Genomic DNA, 22465 nt, shown 5'->3' on the forward strand with positions numbered 1-22465 from the left:
TAATGCTTGAAGTGGGTCATTACTATGGGGTAACACTTGGGTGCAGCAACAGAGTGATACAATGAAAGGTTTATTCTACTACTGTTTAATTAAACAGTTATTTAGGTCATATAATGTTAGTTTATTTTATCATTATTTAATTGAACTAAGATTAAATTGTAATTTTGTTCATACATGTTTACCTTGGTAACAAAGACAGCTTTTCTTTACATGTGTCCAAAGTGCACCATGTGCATACCAGTGTTATGAAAAACGGCATGCTTGTCCGATGGTTAAACTGAAAGCAATGGGTAACTAGAGGGGAGCTGTGAAACCGTGTAAAAATCAGTGAGTTGTGAATGAACATCATAAGAACATTTTCACTACATTTGAAGCATGATACAATTCAGTGCTTAATATAAGCAATGGTGATTTCTAGAAATCATTCTCACTACTTTTTGCCTGCATGGACTGCATCAGGTTAAGATGAGCAGTGAGAGTAGAAATTTGATAGGGCATGTGTCATGTAGGCACACATTTTAGAACTTTATTAGTGTGTATGAGTACCTTATTAGTAACACAACCCACAAATGCTATAAAACAAATAGATAGCCCCACATTGTACAGAAAATAAAGCAAACTACAGAACACAATATTCAGAATCAACATTTATTCCAAACAATAAGTAGAGACCCTTACACAAGACACTCACTTATAACACAGGAACTTAAATTATGGATAGCAAATTAAAAGCAGAAATGCTGAATTCCATTTTCAAATCTTCCTCTACTAAGGTACGTGCAGATATACTGACCCAGTTTACTCCTTGCAGCACTGCAAGATGAGTAACATAGATATTAACATTAACGGCACTGACAAACCATTGAAACTGTAAAAAGCAAATAAGGCTCCAATGTCTGATTTGATTCCTGCGAGATTATATACAGGATTTGCAGCTGAGTTAGTTCCCATTTTAACCATAATATACTATAACGACTTCTAAAATTCAGAACCATGGGTCGGTTAAAAATGTGCATTACATAATTAGAATTAATGATACAGCTTGTCTGTAAATTCATCAGTAAGCAGCAATCTTGGTGGGGGAAGTGGCCTTTCCTGGACCTGCCATACAGAAATATCCAAAGTAAGTTGCCCGTTTCCTGTCCAACAGTATAGTGCAGCATGTGGGGATTTAAATTGATTCTGCTCATGTGATTTTGGTTCAGTTTGTATAATTAATGATATACTTATAAAGGGAGGCCACATTGTCTGGATCACGTATTTACATCAGACTTCATATAGATTTTGGTTCAGTTTGTATATTTAATGATAGACTTATAAAGGGAGGCCACAATGTCTGGATCATGTATTTACAACAGACTTCATATACTTTTAGTAGTCAATTAGGACAACATAATGTGCAAGTAGTAAGGTGTACAACTTAGTAAATTTCAAGAAAGTTGTGAGAGAACTTTTAAATGTCGAATATGTACCAGAGCGTTACAACTGTAAGCACAAGACTGGGGGTGACCAAGTGGTTAGCGTTCAAACTCCATGATCTCTAGGTCGCTGGATCAAATCTCTCTCGTTTCCTTTTGTTTTATAAATGCACATGTTTTTCAACACTGGTTATATTATTTCATACATATGACATTTGGTAGGTAACGTAACGAAAAAACACATTTATCTGCATGAAGCTTTATTGAATTTCCAATGGTATTTTGCTGTTTACTAATTTTAATTATTAAAACACTTTTTATTATTATTGAAAAATAAATGACCAAACACACAAACTTTTCCTGAAAATGTAAGAATGTTGTGGTTTGCAAAATCCCTAATACACTCCTGGAAATTGAAATAAGAACACCGTGAATTCATTGTCCCAGGAAGGGGAAACTTTATTGACACATTCCTGGGGTCAGATACATCACATGATCACACTGACAGAACCACAGGCACATAGACACAGGCAACAGAGCATGCACAATGTCGGCACTAGTACAGTGTATATCCACCTTTCGCAGCAATGCAGGCTGCTATTCTCCCATGGAGACGATCGTAGAGATGCTGGATGTAGTCCTGTGGAACGGCTTGCCATGCCATTTCCACCTGGCACCTCAGTTGGACCAGCGTTCGTGCTGGACGTGCAGACCGCGTGAGACGATGCTTCATCCAGTCCCAAACATGCTCAATGGGGGACAGATCCGGAGATCTTGCTGGCCAGGGTAGTTGACTTACACCTTCTAGAGCACGTTGGGTGGCACGGGATACATGCGGCCGTGCATTGTCCTGTTGGAACAGCAAGTTCCCTTGCCGGTCTAGGAATGGTAGAACGATGGGTTCGATGACGGTTTGGATGTACCGTGCACTATTCAGTGTCCCCTCGACGATCACCAGTGGTGTACGGCCAGTGTAGGAGATCGCTCCCCACACCATGATGCCGGGTGTTGGCCCTGTGTGCCTCGGTCATATGCAGTCCTGATTGTGGCGCTCACCTGCACGGCGCCAAACACACATACGACCATCATTGGCACCAAGGCAGAAGCGACTCTCATCGCTGAAGACGACACGTCTCCATTCGTCCCTCCATTCACGCCTGTCGCGACACCACTGGAGGCGGGCTGCACGATGTTGGGGCGTGAGCGGAAGACGGCCTAACGGTGTGCGGGACCGTAGCCCAGCTTCATGGAGACGGTTGCGAATGGTCCTCGCCAATACCCCAGGAGCAACAGTGTCCCTAATTTGCTGGGAAGTGGCAGTGCGGACCCCTACGGCACTGCGTAGGATCCTACAGTCTTGGCGTGCATCCGTGCGTCGCTGCGGTCCGGTCCCAGGTCGACGGGCATGTGCACCTTCCGCCGACTACTGGCGACAACATCGATGTACTGTGGAGACCTCACGCCCCACGTGTTGAGCAATTCGGCGGTACGTCCACCCGGCCTCCCGCATGCCCACTATACGCCCTCGCTCAAAGTCCGTCAACTGCACATACGGTTCACGTCCACGCTGTCGCGGCATGCTACCAGTATAAAGACTGCGATGGAGCTCCGTATGCCATGGCAAACTGGCTGACACTGACGGCGGCGGTGCACAAATGCTGCGCAGCTAGCGCCATTCGACGGCCAACACCGCGGTTCCGTGCGTGCGTGTGATCATTGCTTGTACAGCCCTCTCGCAGTGTCTGGAGCAAGTATGGTGGGTCTGACACACCGGTGTCAATGTATTCTTTTTCCATTTCCAGGAGTGTACCTCCAGCCGGTTATGATACCCGGAACTGCTTTGGACCTGGATGTTTCAACCTGTAGATGCAGATTTCAATGACGAGGGACATGCTTGGAATTAAGTCAAACATTGATATATGAGGGTGTAAAATAACTTCATTTAATAATACAGTGAGTTACAATATGCCAGAATATAAGGGAGCTGTACAAAAAAATAATAGTATGATGCACTTTCCAGAACAAATAGTGTATGTGTAATTTACATTTTTACTTCAAAAATCGAGGTGACTCCCAATTCTTCAACTTGTCAGTTGAAAGATGCACTCATGCACTATGATAGTCTTCTTCAGGAAATGGACTTATTTGCAAATGACGACAGGCATATATTTTCAGGAGATCTTTACATGTTTTGTCATTTACTTGTCGACAGTTATAAATGTAATATTTATCGTAATAATAACAATTAGTGAACAGTCAAATAAGACTGCACATTCAATAAATATTCATTCACATGCAGGTGTTTTTTCATTATATTACCTTTCAAATGTCACATATATGAAACAGTATTACCAGTGTTGAAAAAAATATGCATTAAAAAAGTGCTGGATAGGACTCAAACCAGTAAACTAGTGATTAAGGAGCTTGAATGCTAACCACTTGACCATCACCACTCGAGCTGACAGCCACAATGTACAGGTACATATTTGACATGTAAAACTTCTCTTGAAGTTTTCTTGAAGTTGCACATTGTGGTGTCTTAGTAGACTACTAAATATGCACAAAGTTTGAAGTAAATCTATGATCCAAGCATCGGGGCTTCCCCTTGTCAGTTATTCCGAAGTGATGGATAAGCATACTACACTGGAAGAAAATCTCCATAGCATGAAGAAGATACGTTTGCAGAGTAAAGAGTATTCAGTCATCTCTAACATCACTACAGCTTGTATTAAAGATTGAACATCAATTGGCTTATGTTGCCACTCCAAATCATAGGGCATGCAGTATACAAAAGTCAGCCTTGCCACAATTGGATGCATTAGAAATAAATTAAAAAATAAGCCACATGGCTTACTGCATCGACGCGAAAGAGTGCTAAAATTTTGGGAGGAAACACTTCATTATAGACAGATTTATAAAATTGTTAATTCAACAAATCATGGCAGAATTTTAGATACATCAAAAAATAGTGGTGACGTCACATTAATTACTTACTGCTGTAAAATAAAGCATCCATTTTCTTTAGCAGAAAGGTGTTTTATACGTGGCAATGTGTGAAATGGCATTTGTCTGGAAGATCTCTGTAAGATTCTGTTAAAGAGAAATTGGGTAATTGACTAGCGATGCAAATACTTCACACAAGTAAGAAAATTAAGAGACCAAGAAAGTTCTTGTGGAGACTGAACAATTGACTTCAACTGGGAATTGTAACATCTCTTTTATACTTTTTATCTTTGATGTTCTCTGGGAATTTAGTGCCTTTTTCCATTAACATTCTGATTTTTGTGCTTTTGTAACTGTGACTGTAATACAGGTGTGCAATGCTATCCATGGAGTTTACATCAAGCTCGCCATTACACCCAGCATTCCTGCATTGGTGACCCCAATTACAACAAGAAATGTCAGATGTTACCAGACAATGGAGGGATGAAACGGGAGGATGACTCCAACGGGCTGCCTCCCCACTTCAATGCTGATACAAGTACTGACCCCCAACAACAACAACAGCATGTGAAATTATCAGCATTCTGGATGTCCAGACAATAACTTTAATTATTACATGCAGAACACATTTTTGATGATGATACCGTGCATTGCCATTGTGTTGCCGTACACCTAAACGAATAGCAAATTATTCTCTCCAAAGAGGTTTTGTGTTCTCACAGCAACAGGGAATTAAAAATATTGTCTCAAAAGACACTGCCACTCTATGTAGCTCAGGCTGCAGAGGTTAATGATGGATGACTGTTTAGGCAACACATTACCATATCAACTTCTATGTGAAATTTGCTCTCTAGCAGGTCAAGATTTAATACCAATTAAAAGCTTTCTCTACACATGCTGTGTCTTAAAGGACTCCCCAAAAAGTGAGAATCATTTTGGCCATGGACAAAAATGTACCTTTGTAGGTGCTGGCAGAAAGAGCAGAAGCAATGGCAGCATGCATGGATTTCAAACCAAACCATGCTATGGATGGTATTATTTTGGCTGGGGGCCCCAGACTGATCATATCGAAAAATGTGAGTGCAGCAGCCCTGGATCAAGCGTCATGAGCAAGGTACATGCTATTGCAATGGAAAAGTTAGCAGAAACAGTTCACAGTGTGGCCATGCAGGTGACAGCGCAGCGTAACTTCAAAGCATATGGAAGCACATCATTACTGTCTGATCTTGGCTTTCAAGAGCACATGACATGGAATTTCTTGATAGCCGAGGTCATCAAGCCAATTCTAGGTGCTAATTTTTCTCTCTCTCTCTCTTTCTTTCTTTTTTTTTTTTTTTTTTTTTTTTTTACACAACTTCGACCTCATGGTGGACATTACAGGGAGGATTACTGCAGAAGGCAAGAGTTGTGGCAGTGGGTGAACACAATGAATGGCACAGCATACTACAAGAATTTCCTGGTACCCTATCACGAGCAAAGGCACAGGCGAAGGCTCAATACAACACGTAACACTTCATTTGCACTATGCCAGGGCAGCCAGTAGTGGCCAAACCACATCATCTCACTCCCAAAAAATTTGTGGTAGCTAGGCAAGACATGGGGAGGCAAATGAACAAGGGTGTGACAAGGCTGTCACATAGTTAATGGGATAATTGTCTCTACATATGGTCAAGAAATGAGACAGCACATGGAGGCTGTCCAGAGACGATCAAGTGTTAAATTCCAGAACTATCCCAGATAGATAGCCTATTCCATATATTATGGATGCGAACAACTCAGTGGGAACTGTGCATTTTTTCCAATGTAATCAATTGCACGTGGACATAGTTGCAAATTCCTGTGGCCTCGTCAGACACTGACAAAATGGCAGTCACCATGCCCTTCGGGTTGGAAACTGCTCCTTAAACATGGCAGCAGTTTATTCATCAAGTGTTATGCAGGCCGTAATTTTTATTTTGCCACATGGATAACATGCTTATTTTCTCCACCTTAGGACAAACACTAGTCTCATTTACAGCAAGTTTTCTTGTAACTAGACAATGGTGGTCAATTTACACAAGTGTGTTTTTGGTCAGAACAGAGTAAAGTTTCTTAGCTCTGAAGTATCAGCAGATGGGCTAACTCCATTGATGGAGCATGTTTTAGCCATACAACAGGTCCCAATCCCTGCAACATTCAACAACTGAAAGTTGTTTCTTAGAATGCTTAATTATTACCATCGACACCTTCCCCAGGCAACGATGCTGATGTAACCATTGACAAAACTACTCAAGGGCAAACACACAGCTGGTGCAAAAAAAGGTTCCTTGGAGTGAAAAGCTGATGGCGGTGCTCGACAGAGTAAAGGAGTACATTGTGAGAGCAGTACTGCTCCCACACCCTCAGATTAATGGGCCACCAGCCATTATTTTCGACTCCAGCCTGACTGCTGTGGGGACGGCACTTCAGCAACTTGCTAACACCTCTTAGCAGCCTCTCTCTTTTTTTTTCCCTCTGTTGCTCATATCCGCACAAAACATTAGGTGTGCTACAGACAGGAAACTTTTTGCCACACATGCAGCTGTTGGTCACTTCAGAGATTCAACTGAAGGCAGTACTTTTACTATTTACATGGACCATGCACCAACAACATTGATCTGCAGCAAGGGAACTCCTAAAGGTTCACCGAGACTCCTCAGATGCTGATTTAATTACACAATTCACCAAGGATGTCTGCCACATTGGCAGTCACAAGAACACTGTAGCCAATTGCTTATCACTGTGCTGTGTGAGTGCAAAAGCAGTAAACAGGAACCACATAGCCCAAGCACAAACTCATGACCAAGAATTACGTGAATAATGAGCGAATGGACTATCTAGTCTGACACTCAAGCACGTAAAAAAGTCAGTAGGAGATTTACATCATGGTGTGACGTTGTACACAACGTGTTCATTGCCAGAAATTTCTGCCAAGCAATTTTTGAAGCATTCCATGGCCTTTCGCCCCTGGGAGTGACAGCTACAGTGCAGTTGTTGATGAGGAAGGTGGTGTGGCCTAGGGTGAATAAAGACAGCAACGAGTGGACGCAACAGTGTGACAGATGTCAACAATGGAAGGTGGACAGACCCATCACCTGTCCCAAAGGAAACATCATCACTCCCTCAGCATGATTATCCATGTGGATATGGTAGAGCCACTACTTCACTCAAACAGTTACTGCTATTTAGTTACTTCAGTCGATTGTTTTATGAGATGGCCTGAAGCATTTCTGGTTCCAGACATCACTGCTGCAACAGTGCCAAAGACAGTAATCACTGGATGGATAGCACGTTTCAGAGTGCTGCTAACTATTTCAACAGACAGGGGCAGACAGTTTGAAGCAGCATTATTCCAAGAACTCCATCCCTGCAGGTGCAATCACATCAATACAACTCATCATCACCCTTCCAGCAACCGAACGGTGGAAAAATTCCACCACACTCTGAAGGTGGAACTGATGTGTGTTAAGGATATGTGGACAGATGCCCTTACCACTGGTCCTGCTAGAATTGAGGTTAACACACAAGGAGGACTTGGGGTATGTTCCTGCTCAATTTTGTTGATGAAAAAATGTTGCAACTAACAGTGGAATTGCTAGCCAACAAATTGACGGACCTTCCTGGGACACTGATGATTTGAGTCAGGTGCCACCTACTTGAAACTATGGCACTTCTCTGTCTGACACTACCCAAGATGTATGTGGATAAACCCCTTTTTATGTATAAGGGCATTTTCAATTCTTCCCGCGTGTATCTTTGTGACAACTCAGTCTGTCCTCCACTCACACCGATTTATACAGGTCCATTTCCAGTTGTGCAACATGGTCCCCACATCTTCATGATACAGCAGAAATGATTGGGAGAAAGAGATCTCCACTGAATGTCTTAAACCAGCACTCCTGCAAACAGTTGGTTGGTTGGTTTGTGGGATTGAAGGGACCGCACCACTAGGGCCGTCGGTCCCTTTTTTAATGAACTTGAAACACCCACAAAGAATAAAAACAAACAATGGAGATGACAAGAGATGACACAGGACCAGAAAGACTCAGAAAGAGACCAGACAAAATGAATTAAAATCACTGTGTGACAGTGGTTGGCCGACCATAAACACTCCTGCAAACAGTCAAGACAAATGTGACTAAAGTGCGCATCATTTATGACGGCGGCCGAGTTTAGGTTCGTCCTGCGCAAATGACGTCACAAAACACAGTCAGCCAATGAACAGAGAACGATGTTGCCAGAGCTTGACTGCAGTGCACAGCACGGACGAGTGTCTACAGTTTTAGAAACGTTCAGTCATAAATAAAGTAATTGAACAAAAGCAATGTGTTGATAGCAGACTTTCATTTATAGAAAGTTTGGAAAAAGCATTCTTTATACCAATTGCTTCATATTATATTAATTAATTAAACCAAACGAGCAATAAGCCTCGTAATAGCGATAGCAAGGAAAGGTGTTTGTATCATTCTCACTGACCTCTTTTTCGCAATAAAGAACAGCGGTAATTGTTTATTTCTTATTGTACTTCGACGAAACATGAGTGATTCATAGTCACACCTACAGTGTTTGTCGGTATTTTGCGTTATAGTTTAAAGTCCTCCGGGAGCTATTTTTAAGGACGAGCTGTGTTAGCGCAATGGTTAAAGTGTATGGTTGCTAAGTGAAATGTTCTGAGTTCAAACATTGTTGGGTGCTTAATATTTTCTTTAGTTAAAAACAATATCGAAGTGTCTTACTTCATGAATGTTATTCGTTTGAATGTAATTTTTTGAAATTTCTAATGGCAGCTAACATCGACCATACGGAAAGTATATGTTATGGACTTTTATCTCTGCAAACTCTTCAAAATTTCGTTCAATGGTTTCCTACATCTAATGCTGCACAATAACTGCGTTGAACATCGAAACAAAATTAAGTCATTTATGGGGGAAAGGTATCAGTCAAGATGATGTGTAAAAATCAAATTTTTGGGCCAAATAGTTTTTGTGAACGAGCAGTTCAATGATGACAAAATCGCGCACATCGCGGAATGCGGGGAGCACGTCTCTGTAGCAGCGAAAGGGTTAATGCGGCCGTGGTGGCTTTACTTCATAAACTGCGCGCTCCCCCCGAAACGTAAGTTTGCGAACTATACCATGGCGCTGCTTCTCTTGGCGTGTACAACTGGCAACGCAGCAATCTCCCGTGTCTGGGCGGGCATGCGCGAACCGCCAAGATAAAAGAATTGAACTATACCAGCACACATCCTCATTGCGCAATCCTTTCACTAGCCTATGCACAGCCAACTGCCAATAAAAAACAGCAGCAGCCCAAACAACAGATGCCAGCTGCAGCCGACAGAAGTACCAACATCAAGAACTTGTGCAGGGCGAGCGGTGAAACACCAGTTCCCCCGACATTCCCAGGGCTCTAGGTTTAAAAAAGAAAGGTGAGGGCTGGAGGAGGATACAGGGGGCACCTGAACAAATGACTGAAACAAATGACCTCAACTGGGAAGTGTGTCACATTTTATATCAATGAACATAGGCGGACGACAGCATTACATTCAGAAAATTTTTTCAGGGTCATGGTGTTGATGGCATCATGGACAATGTTACTGGAAAAAATAGAATTATTGTGATGAATACAGATGTAATTTAGTGTTTATTTATTAGTTTACATCAATGTTGTTTGTTGTTGTTGTCTTCAGTCCTGAGACTGGTTTGATGCAGCTCTCCATGCTACTCTATCCTGTGCAAGCTTCTTCATCTCCCAGTACTTACTGCAACCTACATCCTTCTGAATCTGCTTAGTGTATTCATCTCTTGGTCTCCCTCTATGATTTTTACCCTCCACGCTGCCCTCCAATGCTAAATTTGTGATCCCTTGATGCCTCAGAACATGTCCTACCAACCAGTCCCTTCTTCTTGTCAATTTGTGCCACAAACTCCTCTTCTCCCCAATTCTATTCAATACCTCCTCATTAGTTATGTGATCTACCCATCTAATTTTCAGCATTGTTCTGTAGCACCACATTTCAAAAGCTTCTATTATCTTCTTGTCCAAACTATTTATCGTCCATGTTTCACTTCCATACATGACTACACTCCATACAAATATTTTCAGAAACGACTTCCTCACACTTAAATCTATACCCGATGTTAACAAATTACTCTTCTTCAGAAATGCTTTCCTTGCCATTGCCAGTCTACATTTTATATCCTCTCTACTTCGACCATCATCTGTTATTTTGCTCCCCAAATAACAAAACTCATTTACTACTATAAGCGTCTCATTTCCTAATCTAATACCCTCATCATCACTCGATTTAATTCGACTACATTCATTATCCTCGTTTTGCTTTTGTTGATGTTCATCTTATACCCTCCTTTAAAGACACTGTCCATTCTGTTCAACTGCTCTTTCACATCCTTTGCTGTCTCTGACAGAATTACAATGTCATCGGCGAACCTCAACGTTTTTATTTCTTCTCCATGGACTTTAACACCTACTCCGAATCTTTCTTTTGTTTCCTTTACTGCTTGCTTAATATACAGATTGAATAACATCAGGGACAGTCTATAACCCTGTCTCACTCCCTTCCCAACTGCTCCTTCCCTTTCATGCCCCTTGACTCTTATAACTGCCATCTGGTTTCTGTACAAATTGTAAATAGCTTTTCGCTTTCTGTATTTTACCCCTGCCACCTTTAGAATTTGAAAGAGAGTATTCCAGTCAACATTGTCAAAAGCTTTCTCAAAGTCTACAAATGCCAGAAATGTAGGTTTGCCTTTCCTTAATCTATTTTCTAAGATAAGTCGTAGGGTCAGTATTGCCTCACGTGTTCCAACATTTCTACGGAATCCAAACTGACCTTCCCCGAGGTCGGCTTCTACCAGTTTTTCCATTTGTCTGTAAAGAATTTGTGTTAGTATTTTGCAGCTGTGACTTATTAAACTGATAGTTCGGTAATTTTCACATCTGTCAACACCTGCTTTCTTTTGGATTGGAATTATTATATTCTTCTTGAAGTCTGAGGGTATTTCACCTGTGTCATACATCTTGCTCACCAGATGGTAGAGTTTTGTCAGGATTGGCTCTCCCAAGGCCATCAGTAGTTCTAATGAAATGTTGTCTACTCCTGGGGCCTTGTTTCGACTCAGGTCTTTCAGTGCTCTGCCAAACTCTTCACGCAGTATTGTACCTCCCATTTCATCTTCATCTACATCCTCTTCCAATTCCATAATATTGTCCTCAAGTACATCACCCTTGTATAGACCCTCTATATACTCCTTCCACCTTTCTGCTTTCCCTTCTTTGCTTAGAACTGGGTTTCCATCTGAGCTCCTGATATTCATACAAGTGGCTCTCTTTTCTCCAAAGGTCTCTTTAATTTTCCTGTAGGCAGTATCTATCTCACCCCTAGTGAGATAAGCGTCTACATCCTTACATTTGTCCTCTAGCCATCCCTGCTTAGCCATTTTACACTTCCTGTCGATCTCATTTTTGAGACGTTTGTATTCCTTTTTGCCTGCTTCATTTACTGCATTTTTATATTTTCTCCTTTCATCAATTAAATTCAATATTTCTTCTGTTACCCAAGGATTTCTAATAACCCTCATCTTTTTACCTACTTGATCCTCTGCTGCCTTCACTGCTTCATCCCTCAGAGCTACCCATTCTTCTTCTACTGTATTTCTTTCCCCCATTCCTGTCAATCGTTCCCTTATGCTCTCCCTGAAACTCTGTACAACCTCTGGTTTAGTCAGTTTATCCAGGTCCCATCTCCTTAAATTCCCACCATTTTGCAGTTTCTTCAGTTTTAATCTACAGTTCATAACCAATAGATTGTGGTCAGAGTCCACATCTGCCCCTGGAAATATCTTACAATTTAAAACCTGGTTCCTAAATCTCTGTCTTACCATTATATATATACATATAATAGAGGGAAACATTCCACGTGGGAAAAATATATCTAAAAAGAAAGACGATGAGACTTACCAAACAAAAGCGCTGGCAGGTCGATAGACACACAAACAAACACAAACATACACACAAAATTCAAGCTTTCGCAACCAACGGTTGCCTCATCAGGAAAGAGGGAAGGAGAGGGAAAGACGAAAGGATTTGGGTTTTAAGGGAGAGGGTAAGGAGTCATTCCAATCCCGGGAGCGGAAAGACTTACGTTAGGGGGAAAAAAGGACAGGTATACACTCGCACATACACACATATCCATCCACATATACACAGACACAAGCAGACATTGAAAATAAAGACTAAATAAGAATTAAATAAAAGATCATTATATAAGATTAACTTATTGTGAAACTAAGAGAGAGAACATCCCAGAGCGCCCAGAGACAATCCCAGAGTGCCCCAGAGAGCATCCCAGAGTGCCCCTGAGAGCTAAAACACTAAGAAGAATAGCTTCTCGGCTTTTGGCAAGATCAATGTGTAGTAATAAGTATTAAATCATAATACTTAGTTTCACAATAAGTTAATCTTATATAATGATCTTTTATTTAATTCTTATTTAGTCTTTATTTTCAATGTCTGCTTGTGTCTGTGTGTATGTGGATGGATATGTGTGTATGTGCGAGTGTATACCTGTCCTTTTTTCCCCCTAAGGTAAGTCTTTCCGCTCCCGGGATTGGAATGACTCCTTACCCTCTCCCTTAAAACCCAAATCCTTTCGTCTTTCCCTCTCCTTCCCTCTTTCCTGATGAGGCAACCATTGGTTGCGAAAGCTTGAATTTTGTATGTTTGTCTGTCTATCGACCTGCCAGCGCTTTTGTTTGGTAAGTCTCATCATCTGTCTTTATCTGTCTTTTTATATATATATATATATATATATATATATATATATATATATATATATATATATATATATATATATATATATATATATATATATATATATATATATATATATAAAGTTTTCTTTATTTTTGGGAAAACTGAAATTTCACATGGAGCAAATATGTAGGCTAGGGCACCAATTTTGGCAAAAAAATCATGAGGGCACAGAGAAGTCAGAGGGTGTATTATCATGGTGCAAAAAACATGAATTAGGACATTATTTTACAGATTGCCTTGTGCAAATGACAATGAACTTGTAAGCAGTACTCCTCATTGTTCACTTCACCTTGTGGCCAGAACTCAATGGTGCACAATACTGTTAAAATCAAAGAACACTGTGAGCACAGCCTTCACATCTGACTGCAGTTGTCGAGATTTTCTCCCCCCCCCCCCCCCCCCCTCCCGTCTTGGTTGTCCAGCATGCTTCCACACACAACTGAGCCTTAGTTTCAATGTCATATGCATCAACTCATGTTTTGTCACCTATTATGACACGTTCCAGTAGTTCTACATCATTGCTGACTTCATCTAGTGACTCCCAAATAACTTCCATTTGCCACTGTTTTTGTTAAAAATTCAACAATTTTGGAACACTTTTACCCAAAGCACCCAAAACAATTTTATGGCATGGGCCAGTTGATATGCCATCATAACCACCGACTTCTCTGACTGTGATTCCATGATCTTTCTTTGTCATTTCTTTCACTTTCTCAACGATTTCATTGGTTGATGTGTGCTCATCATCTTCAACATCTCCACAATCTTCTTCGATGCTCTTACACTTGTTTTACTCAGAGAAGACTCAACAAAAGCAATATTTAACATTTCTACAACTTTGATGTATTTTATTCCACTCTTGTATAAAAAATTAATAGAAATTTTCTGCTCCATTTTTATATAAAATAAACACTCACCAATAGTACCAAGACACCTGTAGCCTTTTTGGCAGCTGACAATAAACTACACACTGGATATGCCTAACATTGTACAGATACTTTTCAGATGTCTTCCAACATACTGACAAAGGGGCCATGTCAATTGGACTAACGCAATACACGAAATTACAAATTCCCAGTTACTGTTTTAACACTCCTCGTGTACTCATAGTTAGAACTGCTGCATTTCAATGCAACTCATCAATGAAAACTCTTATCTTTTAGTTGAATCACAACTTAGGGGCATGCCTTAAAATTTACAGAACAATCACACTAAATTGTGCTCAAAATCCTATTGGAATATATCCATAGTTTTATGAGAAGATTGTAAACAAACATGCATTCAGATGGACAGGCATTCAGTTACACATTTGCAGTAATATATGAATCCTGGTTTAGGGTTTCCCTTCCTATGTTAAATACAATTTAATTTATAATATTGCATTTTGGAACAAGGCACTCACCTTCTGTATTCCGTAAAATGTTAATGGATGTACCATACCTAAAAACTAATGCTGCTCAGACATATCTGCACACTGCCTCACTGCAGATTTAAAGTGTGCACTGTGGAAGAACCACTAAAAATTTGTGTAGCAGCCTGTAGAAGTGTCTTGAGATGTAGGTGGGTAGGCAGAGTGGGGACTTGCTTGAGCACTCACGAATTTACCAACGGACTATATTTTTCAAGTCACTGTATTGTCAACTATAACTAACAGCTTGCATGTGTGATGCTAGGTGACAATCATGAAACTGTCAACTACAGAGTCCCTTTAATTAGAATTTTCATGCTAGCTAACAACTACAGCAAAAAGGGAACAACACTTATAATGCTACTTTAAGGGACACTTTTCTGCAGAGTCAGTCTCACTGACAGTATATCACTGAGACAAATTGGCACTGAGGCACACAGTGATATGCTCACTTAATACAGATAGTTAACCCAAAAACCATAGTATCTGACAGTCAAAACATTCAACAATTGTGTCACAGTGGTGTGATTAAAGCATGCCCAGAACCTATGGTGAGTGCAAACTGGCAGTACTCGACAAACCCCTGTCATGAATTCTGAATTCCTCACACCTCAGGCAGTATTGGTTGAGCTCCTGTAAATGAAGTGCTCACAAATCATCATCATATACAGGCAAGCATGTTGAAGAATTCTATACATGTGAAGAACTACACTACACTCTCGTATAAATGCTGTCATTTGCTTGCAATTCATGACTAAATCCACACACTTTCGATACAAATTTTAGATATGAACATATAGTCACAGACAAGGAGGTACATACAGTAATTTGTGACTGCTGATTGAAAGGTAAAACCATGTTAATACTACCTAGGCACTCTTCTTGACAGAAATCCATTGTTTCCCATGCCAAGTTGTTCTCACTACCCGTAACAGCAATCTGACATTGTCGGCATTTTCTCTGGCGATGGGCAATTTCTGGGGTTCTTTCTTTATTTATTTTATCTCCTTTTGCTTGAAAAACTTTAACACATTCCTCTGAACATATTTTTTTCACAACTCCATTGACCGTAACCTGATGGTTACATACACGTATCTGCAACATAAAGTAAGATGTACATTTTCAAACAAGACAATATCAAATAATATCAACTCTGCCACATTACTGGGATTGCAGTTACATGGTAATCACATAGCCATTATCTACATCAGCTGTATCACTGTAATAGTATGCACATTACTTATAGCAATTACTTTTAGTGAACACTTTGCTTTATACATCCTTACAGCACTAAGAATCATAGTGTTTTTTGTACTAAGTATTCTGCTGCAATTCAATGCTAGTTTTTCAAGTGATAAGTGATGAAATGATGGCAGGATACTGATGATGATGAGGTCCCATATTCTAAGGAGTGCAGGGGACGATGCAGGAGACCCGCACCGCCGACAAGGCAAGGTCCTAGCGGAGGTGGTTTGCCATTGCCTTTCTCTGACCGTAACGTGGATGAAGGATGATGACGATGATGATGATGAAGACAACACAACAACACCTAGTCATCTCAAGGCAGGGAAAATCCCTGACCCTGCCAGGAATTGAACATAGGACCCTGTGCACGGGAAGTGAGAACGCTACTTCAAGACCATGAGCTACGGACTGGCAGGATACTACTGTGCGATTAAATGGAGTGTATTTTCCTACTGCTCCTTGAAGGAGACACATACCTTCAACAAGACATTGCACCACCCATCTTTCATGAACTATGCCAGAATGTTCTGAAATCATATTATACAATCTTGAGCCTTCTTGAGTGGCTACCCAGGTCACCTGGTGATGGTCCTACTGAGGAAATCTGAGCAATTATCAACCGCATAAGTGCATGCAATGGAACCAACTCCAATTAATCGTATTGAGTTGTGTGGGAGGCATGAGTGCTCACACAAGAAGATCGTTCCATCACACTTTCAATGTCTTGGACAGCCCATGCCATGGCACGACTGGTACCAGTGGGGAGGAATGAGGTGCACTACCTAGAACTAGAGAGGTGTTTCATTTCTACTGTTCATGAACATATGCAATAAAGCCGAGGGCCATTTCAGTCTGCGTGTAACTTAATGGACTTTTTTCCTCACAAATAGGAAAGCATGTGTGTGCACTGTTACATTTTCAATAATGCCATCAATGGTGAAGCAAATAATAACAAAAACAAAATACAAAGGACATTGATTGAGCAAGAAATACATTATTTTCAACGTGAACACAACTTACTCTACAACACTGGTAACATATCTGAGTAGCCTCTTCAGAAACCTGTTGCTCTAACTCTTCTGTGAAGTTTGAATCTTGCTCAGCTAAAACCTGCAAATAATAAACATTGCACATTAACCTGCTATATGTATATATACAGTATATCATTGCATATGATAAAGCAACATTAAACAAATCTGTATCACAACTTAACCAGCTGAGAATTAGAACTTTTAAAACTGTTACAATTTGTTTTAGTTAGTTAATTGCATTACTAATACCTGTTTTATAGTTATCTTGTATCCATCAATATACTAGCTATTAATGGATGACATAAAATCACTTTTAGAGACACAGAGAACAAAACACAATGTTCAAAATACAATTATGGAAATCAACTCAATAATGGATACGAGGCTGACAGGTATAACAGTGGATATGGATGACAATAATGATAAAGAAGGGATGTGGGCAAAAGGGACGGAAGAGGCTACTGCAGTAAGATAGTTAAAAATGAAAACTGAGGCACAAAGAAAGGAGGGAGAATAATGACTGTGGGACATAGAGATAAAAGGCACAGGGGGCTGTGCATGGCAGCATAGTGGAGGGAGGCATGAGAGGTGGCAGACAGGTGATGTTAAATGGAGAGGTGACATTTAGAGGTGAGCAGAGCAAGCAGTGGTTGCACATCACACATGTGTAATGACCCTAAAGTGTTCACAAGCGTAACCAAAGCGCAAGAAACTTTAACGCTTGAAGACAACAGTTCTAGGCAAGTGACAGCTAAAGGTGACGTACGCATCAAAATCTCAGCCAGTGATACCAACTCCATTACCCTGAAAAACACGTTGTATGTGCCCAAACTCAGAACCAATCTAATCTCAGTCGCAAAGGTTGTGGACAGCAATAACACTGTAACCTTTGAGAAAAATCACGCAGTTATAAGGGACACTTATGATAAAGTTAAGGTGATTGCAAACAGAGTTGGTAACTTGTTTTACTTGCATGAAAACAGCCCAAAGGCCTGTACAGCTGCCGAGACAAAAATTACGAAAAGTGACACGCAAATCTGGCATGCTCGATTGGGACACTTGAACTCTGGAGATATGATTAGAATGCTCAAGGCTTGAAATTCAGTGATGCAGACTTCACCAAGTGCACTGCATGTCTTGAAGGAAATATCACATCCACTCCCTTCACCAGGCAGGATGAAAACAAAAGTGACCTTCTGGAGTTAGTACATCCAGATGTCTGTGGGCCAATGAGAGAAAAATCTCTAGGTGGTGCAAGATATTTTGTAACCTTCATAGATAACCTCAGCAGATGGTGTCAAGTCTACTTTTTTCCACACAAGGGAGAAGTTGTGAACAGATTTGTTGAATTCAAGAACTTTGCTGAAAATCAGACTGGATATAAAATCAAATCTTTCCAGTCAGATAATGGCAAGGAATACTGCAACGAAAGGATGGACTCCATCTTCCGAGTGGCAGGAATACAGCGACGTCAAACAGTTCCTTATACACCACAACACAATGGTGCTGCTGAACGAAAGAACCGATCCTTGGTTTGAAGTGGCTTGCTGCATGATGCTGGAGTCTGGACAGCCACCATCACTTTGGGTCGAAGCTATTAACACAGCCAACCACATCCGAAATCGCTGCCTAACCAAAGGACTTTCAGGTGGAACTCCATATGAAAAGTGGATGAAGAAGAAACCAGACTTGTCACACCTTCGTGTACTCGGTGAAAGTGTCATCATCCAGGCAAAATCGCCAAACAAGGGGAAGTTTGATCCGAGAGGCAAGCAAGGAAAGTTCGTAGGCTACTCAGACTGTTCAAGTACCTATCGTGTGTGGGTGCCAAAAGACCACGAGATACACACATCACGAGATACACACATCACGAGATACACACATCACGAGATACACACATCACGAGATACACACATCACGAGATACACACATCACGAGATACACACATCACGAGATACACACATCACGAGATACACACATCACGAGATACACACATCACGAGATACACACATCACGAGATACACACATCACGAGATACACACATCACGAGATACACACATCACGAGATACACACATCACGAGATACACACATCACGAGATACACACATAACGAGATACACACATCACGAGATACACACATCACGAGATACACACATCACGAGATACACACATCACGAGATACACACATCACGAGATACACACATCACGAGATACACACATCACGAGATACACACATCACGAGATACACACATCACGAGATACACACATCACGAGATACACACGTCACGAGATACACACGTCACGAGATGTCAGGTTCCTTGATCATAACAGTTTTGAACCCAAGCAAACCTATGTAGACCTCACTGCGGATGAACAACATCATTGCCAAAGAAGCATCTGCATGGACCTTTCACCAGGAGACTTGAGTGAGAACAGAAGCTGTGAGTCAATCATTCTCTGATGAAGAACCACTTTACGGTTTTGAAGAAGAAGAAGTCACCTCGCTACCACATGATATCATTTCAGATGATAACCTGTCATGTGACGAGGACAGCAATTCCTCAAGTGTCACACCTGCTCCACAGCTTGCACCAGATGTTTCAAGTAATGACATCAACTTTGCCACTAATGCAACAGAAATCAGTGTTGAGGATGCATTGAACAGTCCAGATAGTCAAGAATGGTTTAGCACTACATACGATGAAGTCGCTAGTCAAGAATGAAACCTGGGATATCGTGGACAGACCAGCAAACAGAAAAATAATTGATTGCAGAACAGTCTTAAGGAACAAATACCGCAGTGATGCATCCTTGCTACGAAGAAAGGCCAGAATAGTTACACGAGGATTCAACCAAAGACCCGGAGTTGACTTTGTGGAAACATTCTCTCCAGTTGCAAAAATCGAATGATTCAGACTCCTCATGGCTCTGGCAGTGAAGTTTAACTTGCATGTCTCACAGCTGGATATCACCACTTTAATCTTCAACGGTGAAATTGATACTGAAATCTTCATGGAACAGCCAGACTCATTAGCCAAGTTCTTACAGAAGATGAGGGATGTAGAGGAGGACAGTCACATAGCCAAAAAGGCAGATGATATGCTCCAGAAGTTAAAATCTGGTGACAAAGTGTGCAAGCTTACAAAAGCCATATACAGATTGCGTCAAGCTGGCAGACAGTGGCATGCCAAATTAAACGCCACATTGATGTCAATTGGATTGCAGCCCACTAGTGTAGATCCTTGTGTATATGTGTACAGTGTGGGAAATTCTCAAGTCTTCCTGCTCACTTATGTTGACAACATCATAATTGCGTCATCAGACAAGGAAAGGACAAGGCAGATCCAGGACAAGTTATCTGCCAGATTCGACGTCAAGGATCTTGGTTCTGTGAAATGCTACCTGGGCACTGGCATAAATCAGTCTGTTGACAAACTCATGCTGTGTCAAATTGGCTACATCAGAGAAGTTTTACACCGATTCTGAATGGATGACTGCAAGCCCGTACGAACCCCATTGGCGACCTGGATCAAACTGGATGTTGCAGCTGCAAGTACAGCAGATGGGACTCAGTATCCGTTCAGGGAACTGCTCGGAGCATTGATGTACATTGCCATTGGCACTCACCCTGATATATGCCATGCAGTCAACAAGCTAAGCCAATACAACAACAGCCATAATCTTGTTCACTGGCAGGCAGCTAAACGAATCCTTAGATACCTCAAGGGAACATCTGACAAGACACTAACCTACGTCAAGGATAAAGAGGGAATATTCAGTTTTGCAGATGCTGACAGGAAGTCTTATACCGGTTACAACTTCATCTTGTGCAAGTCAGCAATCTCATGGTGTTCGCGCAAGCAGAGGACCTTTGCTCTCTCATCAACTGAGGCTGAGTATATGACTATCTCCAAAGCAGCAAAGGAGGTGATTCACCTATCAACCTTCGTGAAGGAGCTGGCTTTAGTGGACCTGCCAAACATTGTACTGTTCAATGACAACCAGTCAGCTGGAAAACTGGCAAATAATCCAGTTTTCTACTCAAAGACAAAACTTATTCACATAAAGTACCACTTCATTCACCAGGCCCTGCAAGATTATCCACTGAAACTGGAATATTGGTCAACAGAAGACATGGTAGCAGACGTGCTGACGAAGGCTCTTCCTGCGCCGAAGCATGAGATGTGTGTTGCGGGACTCTGACTGCAAACCTAGAACCACAAACTTAAGCACTCAAGTTCATCGATTTCTACCTGTGAGTAAAAATTGAGTAGGCGTGTTGAGATTCAAATTTTACCACCACATAATATCGTTGGTGTCCACAGACGTTGTTATGTACACAGTTGACCTAGCAGTGTGTGTTCTCTGTCTGTGTGTGTTCCTTGTTCAGTGTGTGGTCCTTTATGAATAAAGTTGTTCATTAAACACGTGTCGTTGCCATAATTTTAAGTCCTAATCCTAACAAAAAGAGGTGCTTGCTATCATTTACGGAGTTACCAAATTTCATCAGTGCTTGAATGGGTGATGCTTTTATCTTATTACAGACCACAGGCTGCTATCGGCTCTGTTCATCCTCTCCAAGCCTGTCCGACCATGCAATATGCAAAAGCTGCAATGGTGGGCCCTGCTGTTATCCAATCACCAGTCTAAGCTTCTATACAGGACCTCGGGTCAGCATTGCAACACTGATTTGTCGTCTCAGTTACCAGTGGGTACTGATTCTGCATTTGATTCATCCAAGCATTCCTGTTTTCACAAAGATTCCCAGGATTTTTGACACACTTCATAGGTTTCCTGTTGACTACTGATGCAGGGGTAAAATACAGGGAGCGAAAGGCTATTTACAATTTGTACAGAAACCAGATGGCAGTTATAAGAGTCGAGGGGGCATGAAAGGGAAGCAGTGGTTGGGAAGGGAGTGAGACAGAGTTTGTAGCCTGTCCCCGCTTTTATTCAATCTGTATATTAAGCAAGCAGTAAAGGAAACAAAAGAAAAATTCGGAGTAGGTATTAAAATCCATGGAGAAGAAATAAAAACGTTGAGGTTCGCCGATGACATTGTAATTTTGTCAGAGACAGTAAAGGACTTGGAAGAGCAGTTGAACGGAATGGACAGTGTCTTGAAAGGAGGATATAAGATGAACATCAACAAAAGTAAAACGATGATAATAGAATGTAGTCGAACTAAGTCGGGTGACGCTGAGGGAATTAGATTAGGTAACGAGACACTTAAAGTAGTAAAGGAGTTTTGCTATTTAGGGAGCAAAATAACTGATGATGGACGAAGTAGAGAGGATATAAAATTTAGACTGGCAATGGCAAGGAAAGCGTTTCTGAAGAAGAGAAATTTGTTAACATCGGGTATAGATTTAAGTGTGAGGAAGTCTTTCCTGAAAGTATTTGTATGGAGTGTAGCCATGAATGGAAGTGAAACATGGATGATAAATAGTTTGGACAAGAAGATAATAGAAGCTTTCAAAATGTGGTGCTACAGAAGAATGCTGAAGATTAGATGGGTAGATCACGTAACTAATGAGGAGGTATTGAATAGAATAGGGGAGAAGAGG

The 22465-nt window shown here is 41.1% G+C and overlaps 1 protein-coding gene across 1 annotated transcript in view; it reads right to left on the reverse strand.

Annotated features, from left to right (window-relative positions):
- Positions 1 to 22465, reverse strand: part of LOC126183541 (uncharacterized) — a 452784-nt gene that overhangs the window by 172141 nt on the left and 258178 nt on the right. Inside the window, exons 5-6 of the mRNA XM_049925611.1 lie at positions 16888 to 16977; positions 15492 to 15717 (exon numbers count right to left, since the gene is read on the reverse strand). Of these exons, the coding sequence (XP_049781568.1) occupies positions 15492 to 15717; positions 16888 to 16977 (316 nt within the window). The remainder of the gene's footprint in view (positions 1 to 15491; positions 15718 to 16887; positions 16978 to 22465) is intronic.

Source organism: Schistocerca cancellata, chromosome 4 (genome assembly GCF_023864275.1).
Source record: "Schistocerca cancellata isolate TAMUIC-IGC-003103 chromosome 4, iqSchCanc2.1, whole genome shotgun sequence".
Lineage (NCBI taxonomy): Eukaryota > Metazoa > Arthropoda > Insecta > Orthoptera > Acrididae > Schistocerca > Schistocerca cancellata.